General features: G+C 30.0%; 1 protein-coding gene across 1 annotated transcript; it reads left to right on the forward strand.

Annotated features, from left to right (window-relative positions):
• Positions 1-22892: 22892 nt before the first annotated feature.
• LOC106758337 (squamosa promoter-binding-like protein 7) lies at positions 22893-26858 on the forward strand. Its single transcript, XM_014641270.2, has 3 exons — positions 22893-23955; positions 24640-24758; positions 26363-26858. Exons 1-3 carry the CDS (start codon positions 23297-23299, stop codon positions 26605-26607), a joined length of 1023 nt encoding a protein of 340 aa, XP_014496756.1. The 5' UTR covers positions 22893-23296; the 3' UTR covers positions 26608-26858.
• The last annotated feature ends 1139 nt before the right edge of the window (positions 26859-27997 follow it).

The following is a 27997-nucleotide window of genomic DNA, read 5'->3' on the forward strand; positions in this document are numbered from 1 at the left end:
CGATCAAATCTTTGATTGAAGGTTTTTAATTAAAGGAGTTGCTCACATAAGATTCTAGTAGCTTAGGTTGTTGACAACTTTGACCTTTGTTGTTTTTTTTTACGTGACTTTTCCCGTAGGTATACAATTAGATTGACTCTTTTTTTTAATTGTGTCCTAGATTCAATTATATTTAATATGAATATAAGAACATAATTTTATGAATTTTAATGGAAGCTAAAAGTTTTTTTTAATCTCAGACAATTTGTATAAATGTTGTTAAATCTGTTCATTATACTTGAGAATATGTGATATGAAGTGTAACGTATGTATGATGATGATGTATGAACTTATGAGAATGTAGGGAATTCCATGGAGAAAATTCTTTTTATGTATGTCTCTTTAGCGTATGCATTTATGTATGGATTCAAGCAAGGATATATCATGACACTCTAATAAGCATTCACATTCATATAGAGTAAATTCAGTTATGTGGTGAGAGTAATAGGATGTCATAACCTAAAGGAAAGATAATGGTCTAATACGAAAGGGGACTAACCTTGTGAGTGGTAGGGTGTAACCCATTATCAATAACTCTCTATAGCACTAGAGGTCACCAGAAATGCATGTCTTAAGTGAATATGATATCAATGCATGTATCTAAATAATGGAGTCTAGTTGTACCTTATCTGAGAAATGTATGGTTTTTTAGCCCTTGGTGGTTGGTTTAGGTTGAATTGTAATAATAATGTTAACATCCAAATCTAGGAGTCACACTGTTTAAAAATTTTCCTTAGAATATACACACAAATAAAATTTCAATCTCTATGGAAATAATACATCATCTAATACAAATTGATTATTAAATAATTAAAGTTACATTTTTCCCCGATTCTCTAACCCACATCTCTCATTCTTCATGCATGCTCGGAGCATCATCAAAATCATCTGTAATAAAACCTACTCTCGTATGACATCACGCATTATACGATCATCGCATTCACATGCACACACATACAAGGGTGAGCTAACGAAAACATATTTAAACATGTAATCACATCATACAACGTACACATCCTAAACATATACAATATGCACATCATAAATCCACAATGTACATTATAGTCATACTACATCACCCTGCACACAATTCATACATCACACATCATCCTATTGCATATACCATTACACTTCACATACTAACTCATACTTCATACACATATGTACATCACCCATTAATTTCCAATCTTAGTAAACCAATATTCCGTAACATATCATAACTATAGCGGTTTTAGCTCTTATAGTGATAACATAAGGATAACCCTCTCCTTTGACCATAATAGGGGCCTCCAAACAAGGACCTCCTACTAACACACAAGGATAATCCTCTCTTTTGACCACAAGGTGGCCCCCAAACAAGGATCTCCTACTACAATTAGAGCTTTAAAAAAAATAAACCACCACAAAACATATCATAATCATAAAATCGACTCATCAAGATAAAAATATAATATTGATAGAAGTCTCGGACGGTCGCACTTGTGGTGGTAATTTAGTTGGCTCAACCCAACTACCACACAAGGTTTAATCCTCTCTTTTGACTACAACTGTGGCCCCTAGACAAGGGCCTTCTGCCCCTTTTACCACATAACTCATCCTTCTCTACTTGAGACTGGAGAGTTATTAGAGTATCAGGATTGACCTTCTTAATCAAGACCCTCAATCATCAATATGTACACTACCACTACAGAATCTCATCATGAGATTCATATCATACTCATAAACTCATACCATATCATATTCACAATGTACTTACATAACATAATTCAATCATACTCAACATATATATAACAACATCACAATACTAGATTATACACATCACAGTTTCCTTGTATAACATCACAATCTCACACATAAGATATAATAATTTCACTATCATCTAATACATCAAAGCACAATAATCATATACAATAGTCTCAAGCAGACTGTACAACATTTTCACACACCTCAAATGCATCAAGAACAAAAATCATTCACATCAGAAAACATCACCAAACAGATTAACACACCAAGGGCAAGTCATTTGGCTCATGCCACTCGCCCAACGAATGACTGCATTCGCCCAACGACTGGGCGCTCAACACCCCAAGAGTAGCGCTCAACACTGGCTGCTCTGGATAGATACGTCCAGAGCATCTAGTCTTGTGAGAACAACCAATCTACATTTCACATACATTCATATTCACAAAAAATCACTTTTCAATTTACTCTAACATTTTGGACTTTAAAATCATACATAAATCCTACCCGGCATACAAAATACCCATATTCAAAATCAATAATATTCGTGTTCAAAGTTCAAACTACCATTTCAGAACCACAAAACGCTTATAAGTTCATCAGACATGAATAAGCATGGATGCCACAATAGAGCATAATCACAATTTAATATTATAACCATACGCATATTCAAAATATGTCACAACAACAAAATATCATCTCAAAACAATAACAGGTTCGAAATCCATCCAAATACGGAAGCATAATCTCGTTCAAAAATCCTTCACTGATTCAAAACTTATAACAAAAACATAATATTGTTCTAAATCCGTAGACAGATTCAAAATCCCCAAAACTAAAGCATTTCAGCAATTCAAAACCCATCACAAAAACACAATCTCATTTTAAACTCTTAAACAGATTCAAAATCACCAAAATAGAAGCATAACTTTTTTTCAAAAATATTTTTCGATTCAAAACACACACAATAGTGAAAAATCTCCATCTAAAACCACAAATAGAATCAGAATCAACCAAAGGACTCAAAGTTAGCTCCCTTTACGGTTTTCTCCTAAGCTTGCTCTCCAAAAACGCTTGCGGACGTTCCTCTGGCTTACAATCTTCTCTCGCAGCTCCAAAATAAGGTTCAGAGCCTCGCTGTCCAAAGATCTTCGCGCCCCTACCTCAGGTTCCTCCCAAGGACCTTTCTTAGCCCTCCGAACACCCTTAAATACCCATAAATGCGTTCTGCACCTCGAACACGCTCGCCCAACAAGTGGCTCCACTCGTCTAGCGAGTGTTTTGGCTCGCCCAAACACCTTTTTCTGATGTCGGGGATTGTCTAGGAACTTTTTCACTCGCCTAGCCAGTTTTACTGCTCGTCCAGCGAGTGGCACTCGCCCAACGAGTGATTCTGCTCGCCTAGCGAGTGGAGGAAACTGTCGCAACTTTGAAAACTCGGTTGAACCCTTTCCGAAAGTCGAAATTAGGAGTATGAGTACTTGAGTCGAAGCTCTTCGAGTCTAGTTTTGAATGAAACAAGAATCAACTCAAAATATTAACTGTACAAAAATTTATAATTAAAATAGTAAACCATTTCAACACTTGACAACATTTTATTTTACATTATAACTTGAAGTTTTGTAACAATTGGTAAATTTTGAGTTTCTCACTCTCTTAATGATGCAATACTTACTTGTACCCTCTGAATTTCAAGGGTCTTACAATGTGACTTATTTGAGTCCAATATATTGTGATACAACTTGATACAACCTAAGCTACGTCTAGTCTCCCTTAAGACCTTTTAAGGGGTTCCACTAATCTTATACAAGAATACAAACCAATACAAACCACTTCCGGTCTACACTGAGTATTATCAACCACTCTTGGTTCCTTAGTCTTATCAACCACTCCTAGTTTCCCTAGTCAACCTGACTAGTCCAAGTTTAACATTCCTCGTATCAATCCTAGAGAACTTGTCTAGAACGTTTAACTTAACTTAGTTAAAAAAAAAATACAAGTGTTTTAACTCACTTCTGAATATACAAACACAATCAATGTTTTTAGAACGAGTACAAATTCAAATAGCTCTTAGAGAGAAGATAAACACAATATAATGGAATCTGAGAACTTGTAAAGTTCTTTCTCTTAGAATGAAGAACTTTAGATGATATGATCTTTGAGGTAGAGCAGTAAAGTCAATATTCAATGATCTGTTGTATATGTTCTCTCTAACTAACATCTCTTCTCTTCTGCGAGTCCTCTTTATATAGCTTTCTTTGAGATATGTCGTTGGACACAAAGTTAACTTCTAGATAGACTTTATAGCCTTTTTAGGTAGTTGGTCTGACTTAGGTCTATGTTGTAGAGTGATAGTGATTTATCAACACTTTCTTTCATAAGTAGCTTGTGTGGTTTTTTAGAGTTCAAAAGCTTTGAGGAAACATTCTAGGAATGTCTTCCTATCTTTCAATGTGTTTTTTATCTTTGTGTAGAGCATATGAATAAAGCTTGGTATTGTCATTTCCTGCACAGTAAAAGAGAGTAAAACATACAAGAAAGAAGCACTTTTATTTTTACAACATTAAATGCTTTAAACATTGATGATCATTAAGCAAATTGGGTGTTTAAAGTGCATTGGCACATAAAAGCATCATTTAAGGTGTTTGATGTATTGGATCGATACATACGATATGATCTTAAAATGCTTGTTTTACAAAGTTGTCTAAGCTTTAATACATCATTTAGTTATGCTTACGAAAGTTATTGTTAAATGTTAACGTGATTAAACACTCTATTAGGAGTTCTATAGCATTTTGTGATATTTATGTCTATGCATTAAACACATTTGAGATATCAGATAATTATTTATCATTTGATGATATTTAGCGCGTCATACTAATATGTTAGATTATTCGTTCTTGTTAGCATAAAGCTGAAGAGTAAAAGTTTTGATGATGTCTCAAACTCAAGTCTAAAGTGTTCTTGTTGCAAGAAGATCTTCATGAAGACTTGCTTTATGTCAAAGCTTTTGTAATTTAGTTGATTTATGTATAGAATGTGGTTTATCTTTGATTCTATGTATTGTTTGCCTTAGGTTGTGCTAAAATTCGTTTTGAATTAGAAAACCTCATTTTATAATCAAGATAATTGATTATCAACTTATAATATATGATTCTCAGTAATCAATTATGACTTACCATAATCGATTATCACGAGAAATTATGAAAAATCTTAAGCAAGTTTTTTACCGTTGTGCATTCATTAAATGCATAATCCATTATCATAAGTGGATAATCGATTATCATACATTAATTAGTTGACAATGGATTTTTTGAGGTATCCTTGAGTGAGATTTTTTTAAATTAGATTGGGACTCTCATTCTAAAATATGAAATACATTGTATTCAAAATTCTTATCTTTTGTGTGTTGTGAAAAGTGTTCTAGGGTTTGTATAACCTTTGTGTTTGTGGTTTTGAGAACTTGGTGTTGACATAGAGCAATAACTTTCACTAGGAATTTGATCGACTGCTTTTACTGTTATTGAGTTAAAGTCTATCATCCTTTGTGAAGATTCAAAGGAGGTGGTCATCCTTTGTGAATCATTCGAAGGATGTGTTCACCCCTTGTGGCTTTCAGGGAAAGTGAGTATGATCTCTTGGGGTAACAAGAGAGGTGTTTCTAAACCCTTAAACTTGTCTTTCTGTGTAATTGTAATAGTTTACTGGTTTTGTGCTAATGGATAGTTAATCTTTGTTTGATATTGGTAACTGGGCGTAGGAACCTTGGGATCTGAACTAGTATAAAATTAATTGTGCAAATATCTCTTTCCCTACACTTTTTATTGTTTTTGATATTATTTGTTAATTAATTTTTATAAACAGAGAAGAAAAATTATTTTCGAAGCACAAGAAATCAATTCACCATGTCATCTTGATATTTGTCTAAACACGCTAACCATTTTGTTGCAACGCTGTGACAGTTCTGTCATATGCTTAGTGGCTCAACACATTTGAATATTAAATCTTAAGCATTAGTGTTTAGCTCTGGGTTTACCTGGATCATGTCAGATGTTGTTTGCTGTTAGACAAAATTTCTTCAAAATGCTTCATTCATTATAAATGTTTATCTCGTTCAATACTTTGCATAGCCAATTATATTTGATAAACACTTATTTCATTTAGTATTATTCTTTAGCTAGTACAATCGTTAAACACTACATTTTATGAGCAATATTTCATGAAGTATTGTTTGTTATGTTTCAAAACATGAGTTGTTAGACAGTCTAGTTTTTCTGGACAACTAGACGATCTTATCTTTACACCACTTTCTTCTCTTTTTATAGTTCTCTTTTTTTTTCTCACACATCTCTACTTAATTTATAAACATATTTCGTCATATTGGGCAAGAAATTTAACACTTAATTTATCAACAGGTTTTCCATTGGTAATCAAAATTATATTTTACTGATAAATTTTAAGAAATTCAATTACTAATGGATTTACCGATGAATTTTATCATGAAATAGGCAAAGATCAAAACGAGAAATGTAGCGTCATTTTACAAACATAATTTTCCAATAGAAAATCCATTGTAATAATAATTCTATATTACCTATGAATTTTATCGATGAATTTTTTTTCAATAATTTAAAATTATAATTTTTTGATATATATATATATATATATATATATATATATATATATATTTCCATAAGTTAAATACGTCAATAAATTCTATTTTTCCAACATATTTATTTTTCTTGGTAAAGTTTTGTTGATAATTAAAGAATATTTTGTAGTTAGATAATGTTATGTGATTGAGAAATAAATTGATGATAAATATATTAGTTTGATTAAATTGGTTCATTGTACCATATTTTAAAATTGAAATGTATCTGTTATGATATGTAAAATGTTGATATTGAAGAAAATCTCCATGGTTTCAAGAAATAATGTTTTAATGTTGTTTAAAGATGCTAATGAATATTCAAATACATAGTACATAACTTTCACTAGTATTGTTCGAGTTTTTCACGCTAGGTAGTTATTAGAACTCTCAAATACAACAAACAACCTGTGGTAATAAGTCAAAACGTTTCCTAAAAACTAAATTAAAGTTTAAAACAAAGTTCATCATTTTAACCAATTACATAATCGATTATTTTATTTTTGAGAGGTTATAAGAGTATAATAATCCATCATCTAAGGAAATAACAGATTAAAACATAAAGCTCTTTCAGGTTTGTTTGAATGGTAATGTGTATTTTGTGAATATATCATTAAAGTTTGGACATAATTATAATTATATAGATAAATATACACTTTAGAATTTTCTAAAAATAAATAAACTTACTCTAATGTCTTGTTTGTGTTTAGTTATTCCATTTGCTCTGATTTTGTGACATACATGTGCAGAGAATACTGCAAGATTGGATAGTACACAATAGTAGATCTTGAGATGAAAAGAGAAAGAAAAGTAGAATTGTATTTTGGATACTTTATAATATATATATAATTTATTTTTTTATTCATTAAAATTAGACAATAATAAAATTAGACAATAATAAATATATAAGAAAATTAAGTAGGTGTAGAAATATGTACGTGTCTATTATAAGGGTTAACGGTAAACACGGAGGGAAGTGTTTTTTTATTTTTGATGTAATTGTTTGAGAAAGGTTTGATTTTGGTGAGTCTGTTTTTCAGGGAAGGGCAGAGTTTGGCGTTATAGTTCTGACGGTGACAGAGAAAATATTGGATGAAGGTGCACATCACATTCACTACTCATCCCTTAGGTGGACCCCATTTATGACATCTGTGTGCCTCTACCCCTACTCATTAGAGACTGAACCATACCCTTTTCTGCCTCAAACTATATTCTTTTATTATTTTCAATTGAAACTCATAAAAAATTGTTAAATTAATAAATTATATGATATTAGTTAAAAATTACATTATGTTTTTCTTATATATTTATTTTGTTTTTATATTTCATAGTTTAAGAATATTATTGTACGAGGGTGATTTTTATTATCTAGCAAAAAAGAGATACTTTTGATACAAATTAATGTAATAATTATCTAGGTTAAATATGTTTTTAGTTCCTTAACTATAGCGTTTTTGGGCTTAGTTTCTTTTTTAAAGTTTGTTTCATTTTCATCCTTCTTCTCCTTAATAAAACTATAAATGTGTAACCATAAATATTTCATTAATCACAAAATAAATTTATCAGAAAATAAAACTACAATCACTCAACAAACCTTGTAATTAGGACAACCCAAAATTGTTTTCCCTCGTTCTTAATAGTTTTTGCCACTCTCAAGACAACAACCTCCCCACAATGACATACTTGTGTTTCTACCAATCCTCTGGATGAACCACCATGAGAGCTCCCCCACGAGCAAGACGAACAACACTGATTCAATGATATCAGAGCAGCTGCAGCGGAATGGTTAGCGTGGAATAACAAACTAAGAGGGGTTTTAATATAAACTCGTGCCTTTTAATTTCTACTCAATTTATCTTACTATGCAAATAATAAATATAAATATAAATAAAAGAGTAAAGTTGAGAGAAATTTAAACAAATGATTTTTATACTGGTTCGGATCTTACTAATCCTACGTTCATTCGCTTATCTCAAATCAAGATAAGCAGTTCACTAACCACAAAACAATTACAAACTACATTCACAAAGAAACAATTTGTAAGAGTTTAGAAACCACCCTTCTTGATACCACAAGAGATGAACATGCACCTCCTTTGAGTCTTAACAAAGGATGAGACACCTCCTCCGAATACTTCACGAAGGATGAAACACCTCCTTCGAATATTTCACGAAGGATGAAACACCTCATCCGGATACTTCACGAAGGATGATCCTATTCCACACACCTCCTCAGATGCACCAAGGATGAACTGACTATTCGATTAGCTAATAGATTAAAATGTATTTTAATCTATTAAAACAGAGAAGTCGGGTTTTCAGCTTTTACTCGTTTTAATCGATTAATACTAGTTTTAATCGATTAATTAATCGATTAATACTAGTTTTAACCGATTAAAACAATGAAATTTTGACTCTTAACATCAATTACAAAGTATGAAAATACATGGAATCAAAACCAATGAAAATCTAAGTCCTANACAATAAAATACAATTACTACAAAAGCTTTCCATTGCAAAATAAGTCTTCAAAGGATCTTCTTGAATATTCATTTCTCTTGACTTGATTTGGACATTATCAAAACTTCATCTTCATCATTTTGCTAACAAATAACATTGCCACTTCCTAAGCCAACGCAAAAATGAAACAACCAGACTTTGTGAAGCAACCCCAAACCACAGAGCACCCAACACTTCTACAACAAACTCCCAACGAAAGAAGAAGAGCACTCCTTAAACCAACCCCCAAAGAGGGAAGGACACTTCGTCAACCAAGACCACCACTCTACTACCAAGACACAAGAGTAAACTTCAAACCCTAAAGAAGAAGAAGACAAAGAAGAAGAAGACTCACCATGCTACTGCCACTTATAAGCTCGTTGGAGTACTTCACTTAGGGCATCCATGCATACCTCTCCCTTTTCCATGTTACCACACTCTTTTGCCACGTTACCTTGCTCTTTTGCCACAACACAAAACAATTAACTTTGTTTGTTCATATTTAACGGAAAAGATTTGATTGAGACAAATGTTACCAAGTGTCAACAAAATTGAAACTTTTTTAAAAGGTATGACCAATTTGACAAACTAGAGCGAAATTAGGAACAAATAAAGCAATTAAACCATATTATAATGACTTGAGCACAATCAAGAACGGGGTAAATTGATTGTAAAAATTAAATTTTAACAATTTCTTAAAAGTTGTTAATCAAAAGGTTTTTAGATGCATTGTTTAACAATCTTTATCAATGCCAACAAAATAAAACTAAAGAAAATGTCAAAGAATAGCACATAAAATTTTTATTAAAATTTGATGTTTTTTTAATCTAAATCCAGTTTAATCTAAGCAACCTTAGCTAGAATTTTTATTAATGATTAATAATTGTCTAATTAAAAGATTTTTCCATTCAAGTAGATCAAGAACAAAACAACTTAATCTTGAAACACCGTTCAAGAGAAAAGAATATTACAAGATAATGAATCTAATTAATTACCTACGGTATACACACCAAACACACGTACACATCTGCATTCAAAATAAAAGAAAGGTAAAATAACAATATCTTTTGTATTGTGATGAATTTTCAAAGAGAAACCTGCAATCGTGAAACTTTAGAAAATCAAAATTAATTTTTTATAACATTACACTCTAAAGTATCTCACTCGTCAGACTTTCTAATCTTAAGAGAGGAAGAATGTGTGTTTACTCTAAGAAAGAAAGCTATTTTAGAAGAGATTTTGTTGTAACAGATTGTTATACTTGATTATTATTTAAGAATAATTGATTAATTTGTTCATTTCAAAGCCCAAAAACTGATTCGATTATATATTAATTGATTCTTACTTCATCTAATTGATTATTTGTGCAGTGAAAAGTTCTAAGAAATGCTTAAAATAATTGATTATTTCTTCATCTAATCGATTAAGTGTGAAAGAGTTTATCTCTAGTTTTACTCGTATTAGTTGATTGTTTCCGAACCTAATTGATTGCATGTGTACATAAGAAAAATTTAGTTATAACAAGTCCTAACTTATCATAGTTTATTATGTACTAATCCTAATTAATTATTTTAGTTATAAAAACATTTTGTCTTCGCAGAAACATTTTGGGAGATAATTCAAACCTTAAAAACATTAAACTACCTTAAGACTCATTTATTGGATAATACCAATTAGGAAAATTTCAGTTAAAACAATTGTTTTGATCTCTAATATACTCCAATAAAGCTAAGATTAGATTCTAAATATGAGTAAAACTATAATTTTATATTGCATGTTGTTAATCCACAAATAATCAAAGAATGATAGTTTTACAAAATCAAGTATTTTGGATAATTTAGATACTTTTAAATAATTTATCTATTAAACTTGAATTTGTGTTTAACTGCATCAATAGACACAACATTGCAACAAATTCTTTATAAATTGTCTATTAAGTATAAACTTTGTTTGCTTGTGTTATTACACAAAGCTTCATACAAAATTCAAAATTCTTAAAACACAATGCAACCCTCCTTTCTTGTGTTTTGACATATTTGTATAGTTCTAGGTATATCTAAGGTAAATGGTTTTTATTTCTTTGCTAAAATGTCACTACACGTTTTTATTAGGGAATGATTAACGTTTATTTTTCATTACATGATTGACACTTGAAGCTTAATTATGATACCTTTCTTATTGTCTTTTTTCTATATTTGCATGTATATATAATTGTATTAGAGTCTTGTAAATAGATAGTATCTTAAATAAAGACATCATGTTAGACTAATTATAAGCTCCTAATTACGTTAATATTGAGAAAAAGAAATCTAATTTGTAGTTCATGGAGGGACTATATTAATTTAGCGACCTCTAACCATCATGAAATTGTGATGTAAATTATGTAAAAGAATTATTTAATTATTTTAATACACATTATGTTGGTCCAAGTCATTTATTTATTATTTCATAATTTACACAATGTACATTAGTTAAAAAAAGAAATGTCATGTGCCTTCTTAAAAGAAGGATAAAATAAAATAAGTGTACTAGAAAATATATTTTACATATATTATTTTTTTTAATTTTTATGTCCAATAAATGTTCCATGGATTCTAGATGTTTTAAATGGACGTCTAAGATAACAACAAACATAATTTTATATTAAATGTGGCTTGTAAAAGATATAAATTAACATTTGTTGTCTAGGTGACCGAAATCAAATTTTTTGTTAATTTAAAAAAAAAAATTGAAAAAATTTACATGGAAGTATTAGCAAGCTTAAAATTAGATCACATGTTATGTTGACTGATGTAATTTTATGTTTATAAATGTCTTAACAAATGTAAAATTCTATATTTTTTTGTTAAAAAAAAAGTTTTATTAGATTTGTCAATCAATCAAACTTGAAATATATATATTACTTTTGTCCCGTTTTCTCTAATTTTTATCTAAATGATGGTTTTCATCCAACACATGACGTAATAACCACATTTGAATAAATATTTATGTTTGTTACACTAAAATGGAGAAAGAAAATAATCAAATGTTAATGTCATACAACTTGTGCCAAAATTAATAACTTATAGATGAAAAAAGATATAACTTTTGGATATATTACTTGAAATTGCCTTCACCTGGCCTATCCATAACTTTAGTTAAATTTGAAACATATGTTAGTAACTATATATACTAATTCGATGATATGAAGAAAGCAACACTTACTTTGTAGAATGACTTTCAAATCATCTTTCATCCTCTTGTGTAATAAACAAAATCAAACAATTGTGAATTTTGGTGGAATGTTAACCATTAGTTGTTATTGAGACGACTTAATAAAATATTACATTACGTAAGACTTACCTATCAATGTATGACGCAAGATATATATACCTTTTTGATTCAGATACTATGTTTGTAAATGATTTTAAATCAAGTTATTTGTGTTTCCAAATGTTTGAATGGTCCTAGGTTAGATAAATCCATAAATGTTTCAGTAGCCTTGCTTCGTAATAATTTATAATAATTGTTTTCATAAACCTAATAAGACAATTAAATATAAATTATATGTAGCAATTTTAAAATTAAAATATAGAAGACAAATTTATACTTAGATGCGATGATTAGAATATTTATCATTTTTCTCGAAACCACTTTCAATACACCTTATAACAAAATGTACAATGGGATGAAATACTTGAGTCCAACAATGCATATAAAGAACAACAAAAATTGGTCTCAACTAAAATTTTATTAAATTTTTTAATAAACTTTAATATACATATTATAATAAATTATGAAAAATAATTTTTCCAAAATGTACAATAACTCCTTTATATCCTTACCACAACTCATATTTCTTTGACTGCATTTAAAAATTTTATCTTGTACAATTAAACTGACTGATTTGAAATTTAATGTGTTGATATATAAATAATGCAACATTGCATTAGCATTTGCATTCAACATTCTTAGTCATTACCTGCAAATCACCATGCACTACTGTAGAAAAAAACGATGGTTAAAAATAACTTTTCACTATGTCTCTAAAATTGTCATTGAACACATCGTCGTTAAACGTATATCTAACTGTCGTTATATGAGGTTGAAAATTTAGCGACAATTAAATTTATCTATCGTTGAAAATTCAAAATAGCGGTAGTGCTTAGACCGTAATCAAATTTTAATCAAAGTACAAAATAAAATAATGAAAGAGATTTATAATGACAGTTATAGCAAAAAATATCGTTATAAACCCAGTCAAAAATTTAAAAAAATAATAAATTGATATATAACAATGATCTTGATAAGAATTGTCGTTAAATGTGAGTTTTTAAAAATGTAATGTCTAAAATTTTTTCTACCTAAACCATGTCACAGTTTTCAAACAACATAAACAGTTCAACATGTCCAGTATATGAATACTCTAAAAAATAACTATGAAACTATTGTAACAAATAACTTTAAGTCTCATTTTAACATCTTATAATTTTATATTTTGATAATAAAGTTTTCTTTCCATGCTTGTTGAACATATTCTAATGTTGTTTGACTGAACGGCTAAACATTGTTAAAATTACAAGTGAATTGAAGTTAAAACTAGAACATATTATTGAATTTGAAACTAAAGTTAATATATAATGAATTATAACATTTTACATCATCCTAGATACTTAGCCAACTTGCACAATAATTGTTATCAATTGCATGAAGAAATAATCACACTCATAGCTTTTAGTTTGTTTATTGTACTACATTCATAATAAAATTATTTACATAAATTAAATTAGGGTTAAGTCAAAATGTAAATGCAAATATAGGAACAATTTGCGGAAGGATAAAAAATTATAAATATATTTATTTTGTATTTTACAACTGTTACAAACTGTGGAACAAATCATAAATTTTTAAACAATGCGAATAGGAAAAATGGCTAAGCCAATGTTGATTGTTTCAATTGGGTCACCGTTTTTATTAATTTATGTTTCAAGTTTCTTTATTTTGCCTAATAATTTACTTTCTCACATAAGTTACTTTGGTTTAGTGTTGTTTTTTCACACTTCCACCAACCATTGTGTCCCTGTTTGTTATAATATATATGTTTCTCTGATTAACTTTTACTTTTATTACCACAAGAATTCACAACCCAATTATTTTAGTTTATTTATAATAAAAAATATTTTAGATACTAATAACATTTTAGTTTATAAATTAAAATAAATTGATTACGTGATTAATTATTTTTTATCTCTTGATTATTATTTAAACATTTTCATATTTGGATAACTGTTAACTTTCTTATTTCTTCATCGTACTCTATTTTTATTATTGATGGTCTCATAACTTGGCAGGAATCTCCTATATACCCCATTTATATATTTTGCAAATAAAAGAAATATATATATCTTGCTCAATTTCGTTACTAAGTAATAAAACCTCCTACAATATATCTAAGAAAAATTGTATATGGAACTTTTTAAATATATATGTTAGAAGTGGGTTCTAGACCTAACTCAACCCCACAAAACCGGTTTGTCCCTTACGTCGAGGTATATAATACCATGTTAGAAGTGAGTTCTATGCCTAACTCAACTCCACAAAACCAACTTGTAAAGTGAGGTTTGAACCCACTTATATATTATAAATTGACCTTATCTCTAGTCGATGTAGGAGTTCCAACAATATAAGAATACTGTACTTACGAAAGAAAAAGCTTACTGAAAGTTTCTGAAAATCCACGTTGCATTAAAAATGAAGGAAAGTGGTCCAGAAGTAGGGTTAGGGTTTTTAGGTATCATAGAAAAGTGGTACGTTATGGAAAAGTACTGTATTTAGCTAACTTCTATAATTCCATTCATGACTTCCATATTAGGAGGAAGCTTTGAACCACCAAGTTCCTTTTATTTTATATAACAAAATCGTGAGATCATAGTACTTAATAAGTTTTTGTTCAATGTACGATTTTCCTGCAGATATAATAATTGATCTTACTACCATGCTCGCCAACAACCAACACAAATCAATTAAGAAACCCTCTCTACCACCACACCAAAACCAATAAGGAATTATGATTTATATATACTTGTTTAAATATATGTAAATGTCTTCAAACAAATAAGATTTCAATATATCATAAAAGTTTTATATGTTTTTTTTATGGAAGAAAAGTTTTTTCTTTCACTATTAAAAGATATGTTGAATTATTAGCTAGGAGTGATTAAGTATTTAAATAATACTTGAGATGTTTAGCCAACGACGATTGCCTTCAAAAGAATACTTTGTTGTATAGTGTTGAAACTTGGTCAATAGAACATTACACAGATCATGAGTGAAAGTGGTTTATGATAGAACTACATGACTTCGGACAAGGAGTTTAATATATCTTTCTCATATTATGATAAATAATAATAATAATAATAATTAATCAATTAATTAAAAAGAAAAGAAAAGGATGGAATAAGATTGCACGTAGGCAAGCCTTATCCTCCCCTACTACAATAAAGAAAATCTTGAAGAAGAAATGGTAAACAATGACCAAAGATAATTAAATTAAAACTTAACTAAATGCAACAATGAGGGAGGTAAAGATGAAAGTGAAAGAGGATAGGCACTTAAATGGTGGAGGGAGTGAGGATATCTTGAAACTTTTAATCTATCCGAAGTAAATCGTTTACCATAATTAAGTAAAAGAAATTTATTATCTTATTTATTTTATTTATCTATTTATAATTATATGTACTCAGTGTCTCTAACCTCGTTTTACATAGTTATTTAATTATCTATATTTATTTTCAATATCCTAATTATTTTATTTGTTTATATTTGTAATAATTAAAATTTAAATCAACAAACAAAAATTATAGGTTTAAACCTCTTTTTGGTCACTAAGTTATAAGCGGATATTCAGTTTAGTCTATGTTTTTAAAAATGTAAACCTTTGGTCCCTAACTTATAAAAAATTTATCAAATGAGTCCTTTTTTAACATTGAAATACTGTTTTTGGTTGTTTCTTAACAACTGCTACATCTTTAGATTGCTCTGATTTGTTTCTTAATAATAACAACACTTTAGATTGCTCTTTGTACTTTGATCATGAACATCAAAAAAGGACTCATTTGATACATTTTTTATAACTTAGGAATCAAAGTTTTACATTTTTAAAAGCGGGGACTAAACTGAACATCCACCCATAACTTAGGGACAAAAAAAGGTTTAAACCAAAATTATATTATGTAAAGAATATAATATACGCATAATAATTAAAATTTAAGTCAACAAATAAGTCAACATAGAACTCTAGAAACTACCTACACCCATCAGCTGGCTCCATAAGACTTACAAAACTTCATTGGACTACTAATTCCAAACAGCCATTACCTAATGACTTCTTCCATATATATATATATATATATATATATATATATATATATATATATATATATATATATATATATAGCACCAGCATTGTATTTAACAAGGAAAAAAAAACAACACTAGACTAAGGTTATTCTATGCACTAGACCACTAAATTGCCGCAACAACCCAGGCTCCAATAAACTTCCTAGTACTTAGAATTTATGAACCAAAAACACAAGCAAAAGTTCTGCCAATTCACTTCTTCTACTCTACTGCAAATATGAAAAAAAAAAAAAAACTAAATGCTATGCTAATTCATTGCACAGAGCAATAATCAAATGTTCTTTACGAAACAAGAATGCACAAACAAATTCAGAGTACATGTCATTGCATACATTTAAAACCGTCGCAACACATTGTTCATCAATTTTTAAAATTAATGTAGAAATTGGTATTGCACAACGGAACATTTAAGAATGTGAAAACAGTCAAAAGGAGAGGAATGAATTGGTTCTTTTAAAAAATTATTATTTTCTTTCAATACTTTTATCGAATAGTTTGTAACCAAAGAGTATAAGGATAGAAAAAATCACACAAGGATTTTTTTATCCTGGTTCGAATCAACAGATTCTATGTCCAGTCGTTAATCACTATAAAGAGTGGTTAACCTTTTCACTATAATTCAGTTTCAGATTACAATCAAAGTAATGCAAAGATTATGAACAAAATACACCTTCTTTGACACACGATGGAAAGAAACCAGTCCAATCAACTTGAAGAGAACCGCTTGGACCTTAGGTGCACTAACCACAAGACTTGATTGAGCTCACACTTAAACTCAGAGAACTTCCTCAAAATTGATACGTGCTCTCAAGTTTTTTTTTTTTTGGTTTTTTTTAAAGGTTTAGGAAGGGTGTGTATATAGGCCAGGGGTCAGGAAATAAAAAGTCAGCTCCCAACTGCCAATGATAATCGATTACCATAAGTGATAATCGATTATTTCAGGCCATTATGGGTTTTTAGAAAACATGATAATCGATTATTCTTAGTGATAACCGATTATTGTCAAACCCCAGATAATATTAAACTTAGTGATAATTGATTACTGTAGTGACCAACCCTTTTATGTTTTTGACATGAGATAATCGATTATCCTCTGTGATAATCGATTATTTCCGTAATGAAACACTAATGAAACTTCTAAGTGCTTTATAATTGCAAGAATGATTCCTATACAATGAATTCTACAATGTATGTTTTTAGCATTTACAATACAGGTTCTTCAAGTCTTCAAGTGTATCGTCATCAAAATCTTTCAAGGCATCAATGTTCCTCATTGGTAACAATCTCTCCCTTTTTTATGATGATAAAAAATTCTTTGTTAAAAGCATTTTTGTCTATCTGCATAGTCTTATACTTACAAACAGCATAAAGATGTTAGTAGCTTTAAATAATAACAACACTTATTATAATGTTTCTCCCCTTTTTTATCATAAATAAAAAGGTCACAAGAAGAAGAGACTCCACCTCAAATTTTGCTCCCCCTCAACAAAATAAAGATGCAAACCAAAGATAATAAAATTTTATAATTCATAAAAGCAAAGTCAAGTACATCATAAAATAGGAAATACAAGAAAACAAGCATTCAAAAACAAAGATATATAAATTTAAAAAGTAAGACTAGGTGGTTGATCAGGAGGTTGAATGTTGAGACGATCCTCAATGTTTCCTAACCTAATATTGAAATCTTTAAGACGCTGAGTAACATAGTTGTAATGAGATTGATGCATCTCAAAGAGTTCTTCATTCCTTGCTTGATAAAGCATAATCATCTCTTCCATTGCCTTGAGAGATTGGAAAAATGCTCTTCAATGGATAAAGATGAGGAGGAAGGAATGGCTGAAGGACCAACTGCAGATGGATCGACTATATTTACTGGTTGCACCATGTGAGCATCAATATCTTCATTTGCATCATCTTGATCAGCTTCATCTTTATGGAGAAAAATATTACCACGAGCCACAAAACCCATTTGACATAGTGTAGTTTCTCCAATTTCTGAACCAACAACTTGAATAGCACGAGTATGTTCGCCTTCAACATAAGGAGGGCATAGGGAAGATGGTAGGCTGGGTACTTTTGTGCCTTCAACATGGTGTCTATGATAAAAGAAGGTCAATCAATGTGAATATGATTTAAAAGACCATCGATGATGAGAAGGTCTTGTTCAAAACACTGAGCATGGTTTGTGGCACGAGGGCAGAGAACTCAAACTATCAAATAGTCGATCAATCTTTCTTCAACCTTAAATCCTCCCACCAAAAGTTGTCGGCACCCATCTTTTGATTATTTAAAAAAATTATTTCCATCATTGTTTCATAAATGCAATCGTTTTGATTTTCTTTGTGAAACTTGTGTTATGGAAAAAAGTCATTGTGTTGTGTTTTCTTTAAGCAATAAAAAACCTGATTTTCCTTTTTCATTAATCCACACAAATGTTTGGGGCTTTGCCCCACAATCTACACATAATGGAAAAAAATAGTTTATCAGTTTTGTTGATGATTGTAATAGGGTAAACTAGTGTTTTTTCTAAAAATAAAAGTGATGTGTGTGATGTGGTTCGTTCCTTCTATTATATGATCGTTACACAATTTAACACATCTATTAATGTTATTCGATCAGACAATAAATGGGAATATTTTAAGACTGAAATAATAAAGTTCATGAACTCTAAAGGCACCTTGCATCAAACTACATGTCCATATTCACCACAAAAAGATGGAGTGGCTGAGAGGAAAAATAAACATATATTAGAGATGACAAGATCACTTTTGATATATGGTAATGTCCCATCTCATTTATGGGTTGAGGTTGTGAGCTCTGCAATTTATTTAATTAATCAAACTTCTTCTAGTGCGCTTAACTTTCGAAGTCCTTTAGATGTGTTGTCTGATCATTGTATCCTTCCTTCCATAATTTATTTACCCCCTCATGTTTTTGGATGTGTTATATATGTTCACTTACACTCGCATCAACATACAAAGCTTGAAGAACGAGCTATCAAATGTGTTTTTATTGGGTATGGATCAACTTAAAAAGGTTATCGTGCTTACCATCCACCATCAAAGAAATTTTATATCTCTAAGTACGTGACATTTAATGAGCATAATTTTTTTATGTTGATTTTACACTTTATGGATGCAATGAAAGTTAAGTGCATAATCATGATGTTAGTATGTTTGATAACTCAAATATAAAATTATATTGTGAAGATAAATTTTTATGTGAGGATTGTTCTGCAGGAAGTGAACTAATCCTAAATATGGACACTTCTTTTTTGGATAATACAATGTCTTCTGATCATAACCAACTAGCTCAATCTTCTCCACAGGTTCGACTTGACTCTTCAAAAGTACCTTCTGATCGTATCTCTAATTATACTAATGTAGATGAAACTAATCATGAACTTGTTTCTCTTTATCCTACCCTTGATAATAGGAATTTAGATGAAACATATATGAAATTGATTCTTGTCTGCATGAGACCACCAACACACCAAACACTGAGTTGAGTCTACTACTATTCAATATAATCTTTCACCCCATTCTAACCGTAGTCAACCTCTAGCTAAATATGAACTAGACCTCCAAGCCAAAGTTAAATATCTCATTAGTAAATATATATGTGTCATCTCACAGGTCATGCAAGTCATATGCATCATTTGTATCTCAATTATTATCAATTTTTATTCTTAGTAATATACAAGAAGCTTTGGCAGATCTTAGATAGACCAAAGCAATGATTTATTAGATGGCAGCTTTAGAAAGAAATAACATTTGGGATATTATGTTCTTACCAAGAGGGAAGAAAACTGTGGGCTGCAAATGAGTATTTACAATTAAGAATAAAGTTGATGGAATTATTGAGATGTATAAAGCACGACTTGTAACTAAAGGTTACACTCAACTTATGGTATAGATTACCAAGAGACATTCACACCGGTAATCAAGCTCAACATTGTGAGAATACTTTTATTGAAAGCAGAAAACCAAGATTGGTCTCTTTTACAATTTGATGTGAAAAATGTTTTCCTACATGGAGAAATTTTAGAAGAAATTTATATGGATTCTCCACCAGGTATGACAGATTCAATTGGAACGAGGGTTTGCTAATTAAAGAAGGCTTTATATCGATTAAAACAATCTCCAAGAGCATGGTTTGGAAGGTTTACCAAGTTTATGAAGCCTTTTGGCTATAGAGCAAGTAACTTTGATCACACCTCATTTTTTAAGAGAGGAAAAGGAAAAAATACAGCTTTGATGATATATGTAGATGACATGATTGCTACATGAAATGACCACGATGAGATTTCTAGTTTAGAACAATACATTGCATCAGAATTTGAGATGAAACAACTTCAAAACCTCAAATATTTTTTGGGTATTGAAGTAGTTAGATCAAAACATGATATTTTTCTATGCCAAAGAAAACATATTATTGACTTACTATCGAAAACTAGGTTGTTTGTGAGTAAACTAGTTGGTATACCAATTGAACAAAATCATAAACTCTTTCAATGCTCAAATTTAGCAAGTATAGACAAAGGGAGATAACAAAAGCTGGTAGAAAAATTAATTTATTTATCCTATACATGTCCAGATATTACCTATGCAATGAATGTTATCAGTAAATTTATGCATGACCCACTATGGATGCTCTTGAAAGGATTTTGAGATATTTGAAGTTCACTCCTGAAAAAGGTATTTTGTTCTCAAATCATGGAAACTTAAAGGTAGAAGGGTATACTAATGCAGATTGGGCAGGTTCAAAAGATGATAGAAGATCTACGTCTGATACTTTACTTTTGTAGGAGGGAATCTTGTAACTTGGAGGAGTAAAAACAGTCTGAAGTAGCAAGACCTAGTGCTGAAGTAGAATTCAGAGGCAAAGCACTAGGTGTATGTGAACTTTTGTAGATTGAAAATGTGATATATCATATTTGAGCTTTAAACCAAATGAAACTATGAGTTTGCACTGTAGCAATACATCGGCTATAACCTTGCTCATAATCTTGTGCAACACGATGGAACAAAGTATGTGGAGAATGATAGACATTTCATCAAAGAGAAGCTCGAAGTTAGAATAATTTCCTTTCCCTTTATAAGATCAGAATGGTAGTTAGTTTATGTTTTCACCAAAAAAAGTGTCAAACAAAATGTTTAATAAATCTCTATTCAAGTTGAGAATTTAAGATATATCAAATATTATATTAATTATAATTTAAACATTATTATAATTTGTACAAATGTTATTCATTTTATAGATAAGAAATCATAAAACTCTTTATATATATATATATATATATATATATATTAATTTTAAATTAATAGAGGTTTATTTTTATCTTTGAAGAACCACATGCAAAACTTTCTATCCGTGTATAAGAAAACTAAAAATCTAACTCTAAGAGAAAAAGCAAAGAAAAATTTACTCTAAAAGAAATTTTGAATAGTCTGACTTACTTTATTATTTATCACGATCTTTATTGTGTGCTCTTATTTAAGAAAGGATAAATAAATTCTTCACAAATATAGAAAAAGAAGTTAAATGAGAAAATACTTTTAGAAATATATTTTTTTCAATGAAATTTGAATGATCAACTTTATCTGTTTATAAGTTTTATACTTAAATAATAAAATATTCATATTTTATCTTAGTAAGTGTTATAAGTATTCATCCATATTTCTTTTTATCTTTATCTTACAACCTAGATGTCTTTAACAAGAAAAGTCCATGATCTTGAGCCATCACTGTAAATAAAATTTATAACAATCGAATTATTCATCTAATCAATTATGTTAAAGTACTAATTATTTATTTATTAATTTAAATAACTTTTACTTTATTTTTATTATGCACATATTAATTATATAATGAGTATTATCTATTATTATAATTTATTTAGTATTTACAACTTGAATTACAATAAATTTATTACGACATTCATTATTCAAATAGGCAATAAAAATAGTAATTTTATTAAATTTAATAATTTAACAATATTTATTAATTAAGTAATTGTAATTAAGTTATAAGTATCTATTAATCATAAAATATATACTAATTAAATAATTAGCAAAACTAACAATTCATATCAATAAAATAATAGAATAAATGAAATGATTAACAAAATTATATACTTTTTTTCTAAAGAATTCAATAAATAAATAAAAAACTACAAAAGGACAGCGTCCATTCGGTTGTCCCAATCCAACCGGAACACGAACTGCAACAGTAAAAGTTACCAGATATGTAAATCTGGGTGCTGCAAAATGCTATATCGGGAATTCTTTTATTTTTGTTTATTAAATAAGAAGAAGAAATGGCATGAGAAAGACAATAAATTGAAGGTATTATAAAATGAAGATAGAGAAGAAAAGGACGAAGGTGTAAGAGAAAAAGGAGGAAAAATTCAAATATTTCATTGTTGACTTCATATTAATATATATATATGTATTAATCTTATTTAATTCAGTTGATATATATAAAAGTGTTAAAAGAAAAAAAAAAGAATTTATTATTGTGGTTTTGAAAGAGAGGAGCATTATTGAGCCGCGAAACCCAGTTCCATAATATCTGTGGGGAGGGCTTTCTGACCCGCTTGTGTCTTATCACTCTTTCACACACTCTCTCATATGCTTTGCTTTAACTTGGATCCGTTTACTATGATGACTCGGTTTGTTCTTACGTGTGGTCTTCGGAGGACTCCACCCATTAACTCAGTAACTCAGTCTCTCTCTAGGAATGACTAGGCCTTGCAGCTTTCCTCATGAGGGTACTTTAAACCCACCCATTGTACAAAAACAACACAAGTTGTAATCTCTCTCTATCTCTTTCCTCTTTTCATACCAACAACAAAGGATCTCACTCAGAAATGCTTCTTCATCCCTTCCACTTCTGTTCCAACCCCATCATCACCAACCTACACCTATTCTCATAGCTTTCCTATTTTCTTCATTTTTTCCTTTATTCTCAAATGGACTTCCCAGGGAACATCTTCTGCCTCTCCAACAGAGACCAAAATGGGAATACTAACGCCAACACTTTCGCCTGGGATTCATGGCAAACAACCACTTCTAATAATAACAACACCACTTCCACCTTCCTCAACGCTTTCAACGCCCCCGTCACTGCCCTCACCGCTCCGGAGGGCTCCGCCGCCAACCGCCCCGAGCCCGCGGGCCTCGCCAGCGCTCTCATGTTTCTCCCTCAAAACGCCGGCGTTTTGCGACACCGCCACCAGCACCAGCAGCATCCGTACGGAGGGGATGGCTCCCACGTGCACCCCGACCCCCACCTCATGTGCTTGAAGCTTGGGAAGAGGCATTACTTTGAGGACGCTAGTGGAAGTGGAACGGTCTCTTCTTCTTCTGCTGCTGCTGCTGGTACTTTTGGCGGGGGGTTGGTGTTGGGGGATAAGCGTGGGAAAGGAGGGTATTCCGGCGGCGGGGCGGCGGTGAAAGGTGTCGGGTTGACTACGGCGACGGTGCCTCGGTGTCAGGTGGAAGGGTGCCAGGTGGCGCTGGTGAACGCCAAAGACTACCACCGGAGGCACAAGGTGTGTGAGATGCACTCCAAGGCTCCCAAAGTTGTGGTCTTAGGGTTGGAGCAGAGGTTCTGTCAGCAGTGTAGCAGGTCACCACCTCTATCATTTTTTCAAATAAAAAAAAATAAATTATTTTTGTCTTTTCTCTAACTGTATCGTGATCGTAGCTGCAGCCAAATCAATGACATTTGTCTCAAATTTCCTATAATGCGAAGAATTTTGACAAATTGACACAATCTCAAACTTTAAAGCTACAAAGAGTGAAAAGGGTGTAGGATATATAGATAGAAAATACATAACCTTTTTATTTTTAGCACATGAAGAAACCAAAACATGTTTTATTTGTCGATTGTTAAATTTTTCTGTGAACAAAAACATCGGAGAGATTTATTCTGAGAGATGTCCGGATTAGAAAAATGTCCGATATTCATTTTGAAAAGTGTGGTGAGGTAATATTATGTACGGACGTAAAGTGATTTTCATATGGATTTTGTTGTTTTTGGGTGTCTTTGTGTTTTGGATCTCTGAAGAATGAAGGTGTCACAAAAGCTTTTACTCACCCTTGTTTGGTAACTTTCTCTTTAGGTTAAAATTCAAGAATATTGTGTTGTGTAAAGGTTACGAGAGTATCATTTTCTGGTCATAATTTTATTATTTTGCTGTACATACTTTACAAATCTAGCATATTTTTGTGTTAACTCTCCGTTAGGAAAAATCATTATTTTTTATTGATTTTGTTAATTATATAGAAAATATTGTAATTGGACTTGTAGGTTTCACGTGGTGTCAGAGTTTGATGATTCAAAGAGAAGTTGCAGGAGGAGACTAGCAGGTCACAATGAGAGAAGAAGAAAGAGCTCCCACGATTCTGTTGCAAGAAATTCTTCACAAGGTACACTCTTGCCTTACTTTTTTCTTTCAGATAACTCACAATGAACAATAAAAACTTACTTTCATCATTTTCTATATAAACTTTTACAAATTTATTATTTTTTTTACTTATTCTGTAGTTATTTATATCATTCTCTGGCAACAAGTATGCACTTATATATCAATCGGCCTCCAGTCAAATCTGTAGAAATTAATGCAAAAGAAAAAATGAATTTTGCTATATATATGAGAAATTTGGATAGAACAAATTTTCAAGAATTAATTCTTTGTATTATATTTTGAAGCAGATGTAAATGACCATGATTCACTTAGAATATTTTGAGCTCAATTTGTAAAATAATAATATAAAGTTCACCACTTATAATACAGCATTGTGAAATATTATGCATAAAATGGTTTGTGATTAATTTATAAGCTACAGTACTTTCAAAAAATTTGGTGATAAAGAAAAATAATAAATATTCCAGTGAGGTGCTTTAGATGGAGCCATGGAAATTGTGAAATTATGAAGAGAAACTAAAATACTGATAACATGATATATCTATAATTAGAAGATTGACTTAAGTTTTTAGATTTTTAATTTAACAAAACTCATTATAATTATCAGCTATGTAACCCTTGTTCTTGTCTAAATTTTCTGTTAATTCTTCCTCATTAATACATGCTGGTGTTCTATTTTCTTTAGCTTCACCAATGGCATAACTTATCAATTACACTTTTGAGATTCTTTTTTAAACTTCAAATAATTTTAGTTTTTTAAATTGTTTTTCTGAATATTGTTGGGACTTGGGTATTACTTTGAGTAGTACCAGTTGTTTGGTAGAGTATTTAAGTGCTTATTTTACTTACTTCTCATAGTTTTTGAAGGTTTTACCTTATTGCATATCAGAATATTGAGATCATTCAATATTTTCTCTCTTTATTGATCGAGAATATGCGAAAACAATATCTTAGATAACTTCAGCTTTACTTTTTTTCTCCTTGTTCCCACATACACTTCCATAATTTTGTATTAGATTACTTATAAAATTTAGGATAATGATATTTAGACAACATTTTTTTGACAACATTTGAACATTGAACATTGATTATGTGTCAATATGTGATTGGTCAAAAATTACTCCATAATCAATAATAATAATCATAAACACTATTGTGGAGTAATTTTTGACCAATCACATATTGACACATAATCAATGTTCAAATGTTGTCAAAAAAATTGTTGTCTAAATATCATTATCCTAAAATTTACATGGTAGCAGTTATTAAATGTGTAATTTCTGAAACACTTGCACTATTATTATGCGTATATCAATCATTAAGCTTAGATTAACCAGTTTTTAGGCTCTATATTTGTTCAGTAGTAATATCAAGTGTCAACCAAGTTATATTTTCTTGTTCCTGCTAAAACTGAAAATTAGGGTGTCTCAATGTTTTGTAATTACGGTGTATAAATATATATATTTATAAATATAGAATCACTTAATATCCATGTTATTATATAGATGGAAGAAAATTAGGGTTTGGTGTATTAGTGTGGTAGGAAATGTTGATGATGTTGTGTAAATTTGTCGGTAATGGTTGGAAGGTTTTTTCCATGTATAGGAGGGTGTGCTCTCTCTCTTCTGTCATCTAGAAGTGATTCTTGGCTTTCACCTTCTGATCTGTCAACAAGATGCAGTGCAGCATTGCGTGAATTGATAGCAGAAAACCGTGCAGCCATAATGGCGAGACAATTTGTATCAGACAGAGATTGGCATATTCAGCATAATGAAGTGGAAGACTTGAAGGAGATCCAACCGGAGTCCAATTACTTCCCACAACAACAGATGTTTCCACAGACACAGTGAACAACAACAACAAGAACAACCATTTCAGAGTTTGGACATTTATGCTGTTTCTGTCTCAACTTTTCAATTCTTTAATTTGCTACAAATAAAAGTTAGAACTACCTAGCTAGACTAGTTTATTTCTTAGGCTAATAAATCCTAATAGCTTCTATTTGCATCTCTGTTTTCTTTTTAAGTCTTTGCAGGGCTGTTTTATATCCAAATCATTCGCTTCACTATAATATTTTCTATTACTAATTTTGTCTGCGATTTGGAAGGAATTTGAGTGTATTTATTTATATTTTAATTTTTTATTACCAAAAAAAAGGTATTTGGTGCAATTGAATAATTAGTTTTACTTAAAAAAATGTTATAAAATGTGGTTTTAGTTCAATTGAATGATTAATTTTAGTTAACAAAAATGTTACAAAAACCACATTTTGGGGTGTAATGATGATTAAAAATAGTGTAAAATACAATTTCATATTTTATACAAAGTTAATTATGGACAAAACTCGCAATGTATTAATTGTGTATGTCGAATGATGCAAAAGTTGGTTCAGTTGTACACAATGTCAAACAATGCAGAAAGCAGCCATTGAAGCTACTTAATGTTTTATATGCACTAATTTGGAGAACTTCATACAGTGCTTAGGTTCTCTTTTCATTCTTTCTTTAGTAAACATGCTTTTTGGAAAGATGAAGACTTAAAAAACAATGAAGTTTAATAATACTTTCACACACATGTTTTAACTTCATTTCATACTATTTTCATTATTATTTTTCTCTTTCTCTTATTTTATAAATATAAAAATTCAATTCTTTTTACTATTTTAATTTTGTAATACATGTTAAATGAATATCAATATGTGTAATCATACAATTATTTAATAAGAAATTAGAAAAAAAAAATACATTTAAAGATTTTGTACTATAAATAGTGAAAATTAAAAATATTTTAAATGACTAAATAAATTTGTAAATATGTCAGAGAATAAGATTATAAAATCTTATATATATACGGATTTTGACAGATAATTATAGAAAAACCAAAATAATACATTCAATTTATATCTTAATTATTTATACGAAACTTTTCATCTATAATGATTTAAATAATAATAAAAAAACTAATTGAACAATTAGATAATTATTATAATACTTCAAAATATGTGAAGAAGTTAATGTGTTGTTTTTATCTTTAGGGGTAACTTCTCTTATATCAATTTAAAAAAATTAATCTGTTTATATTTTTCATCAATATACCAATTTTTTAAAAATAAAATTTAAAACTGAAAAATAATATATCAAAATCTTATAAAAATAAAAAAAAAGTAATTATTAATATATATATATATATATATATATATATATATATATATGATAATTGAGATACAACTAAAAGTCGGTT

Source organism: Vigna radiata, chromosome 4, assembly GCF_000741045.1.
Source record: "Vigna radiata var. radiata cultivar VC1973A chromosome 4, Vradiata_ver6, whole genome shotgun sequence".
Classification (NCBI taxonomy): Eukaryota; Viridiplantae; Streptophyta; class Magnoliopsida; order Fabales; family Fabaceae; genus Vigna; species Vigna radiata.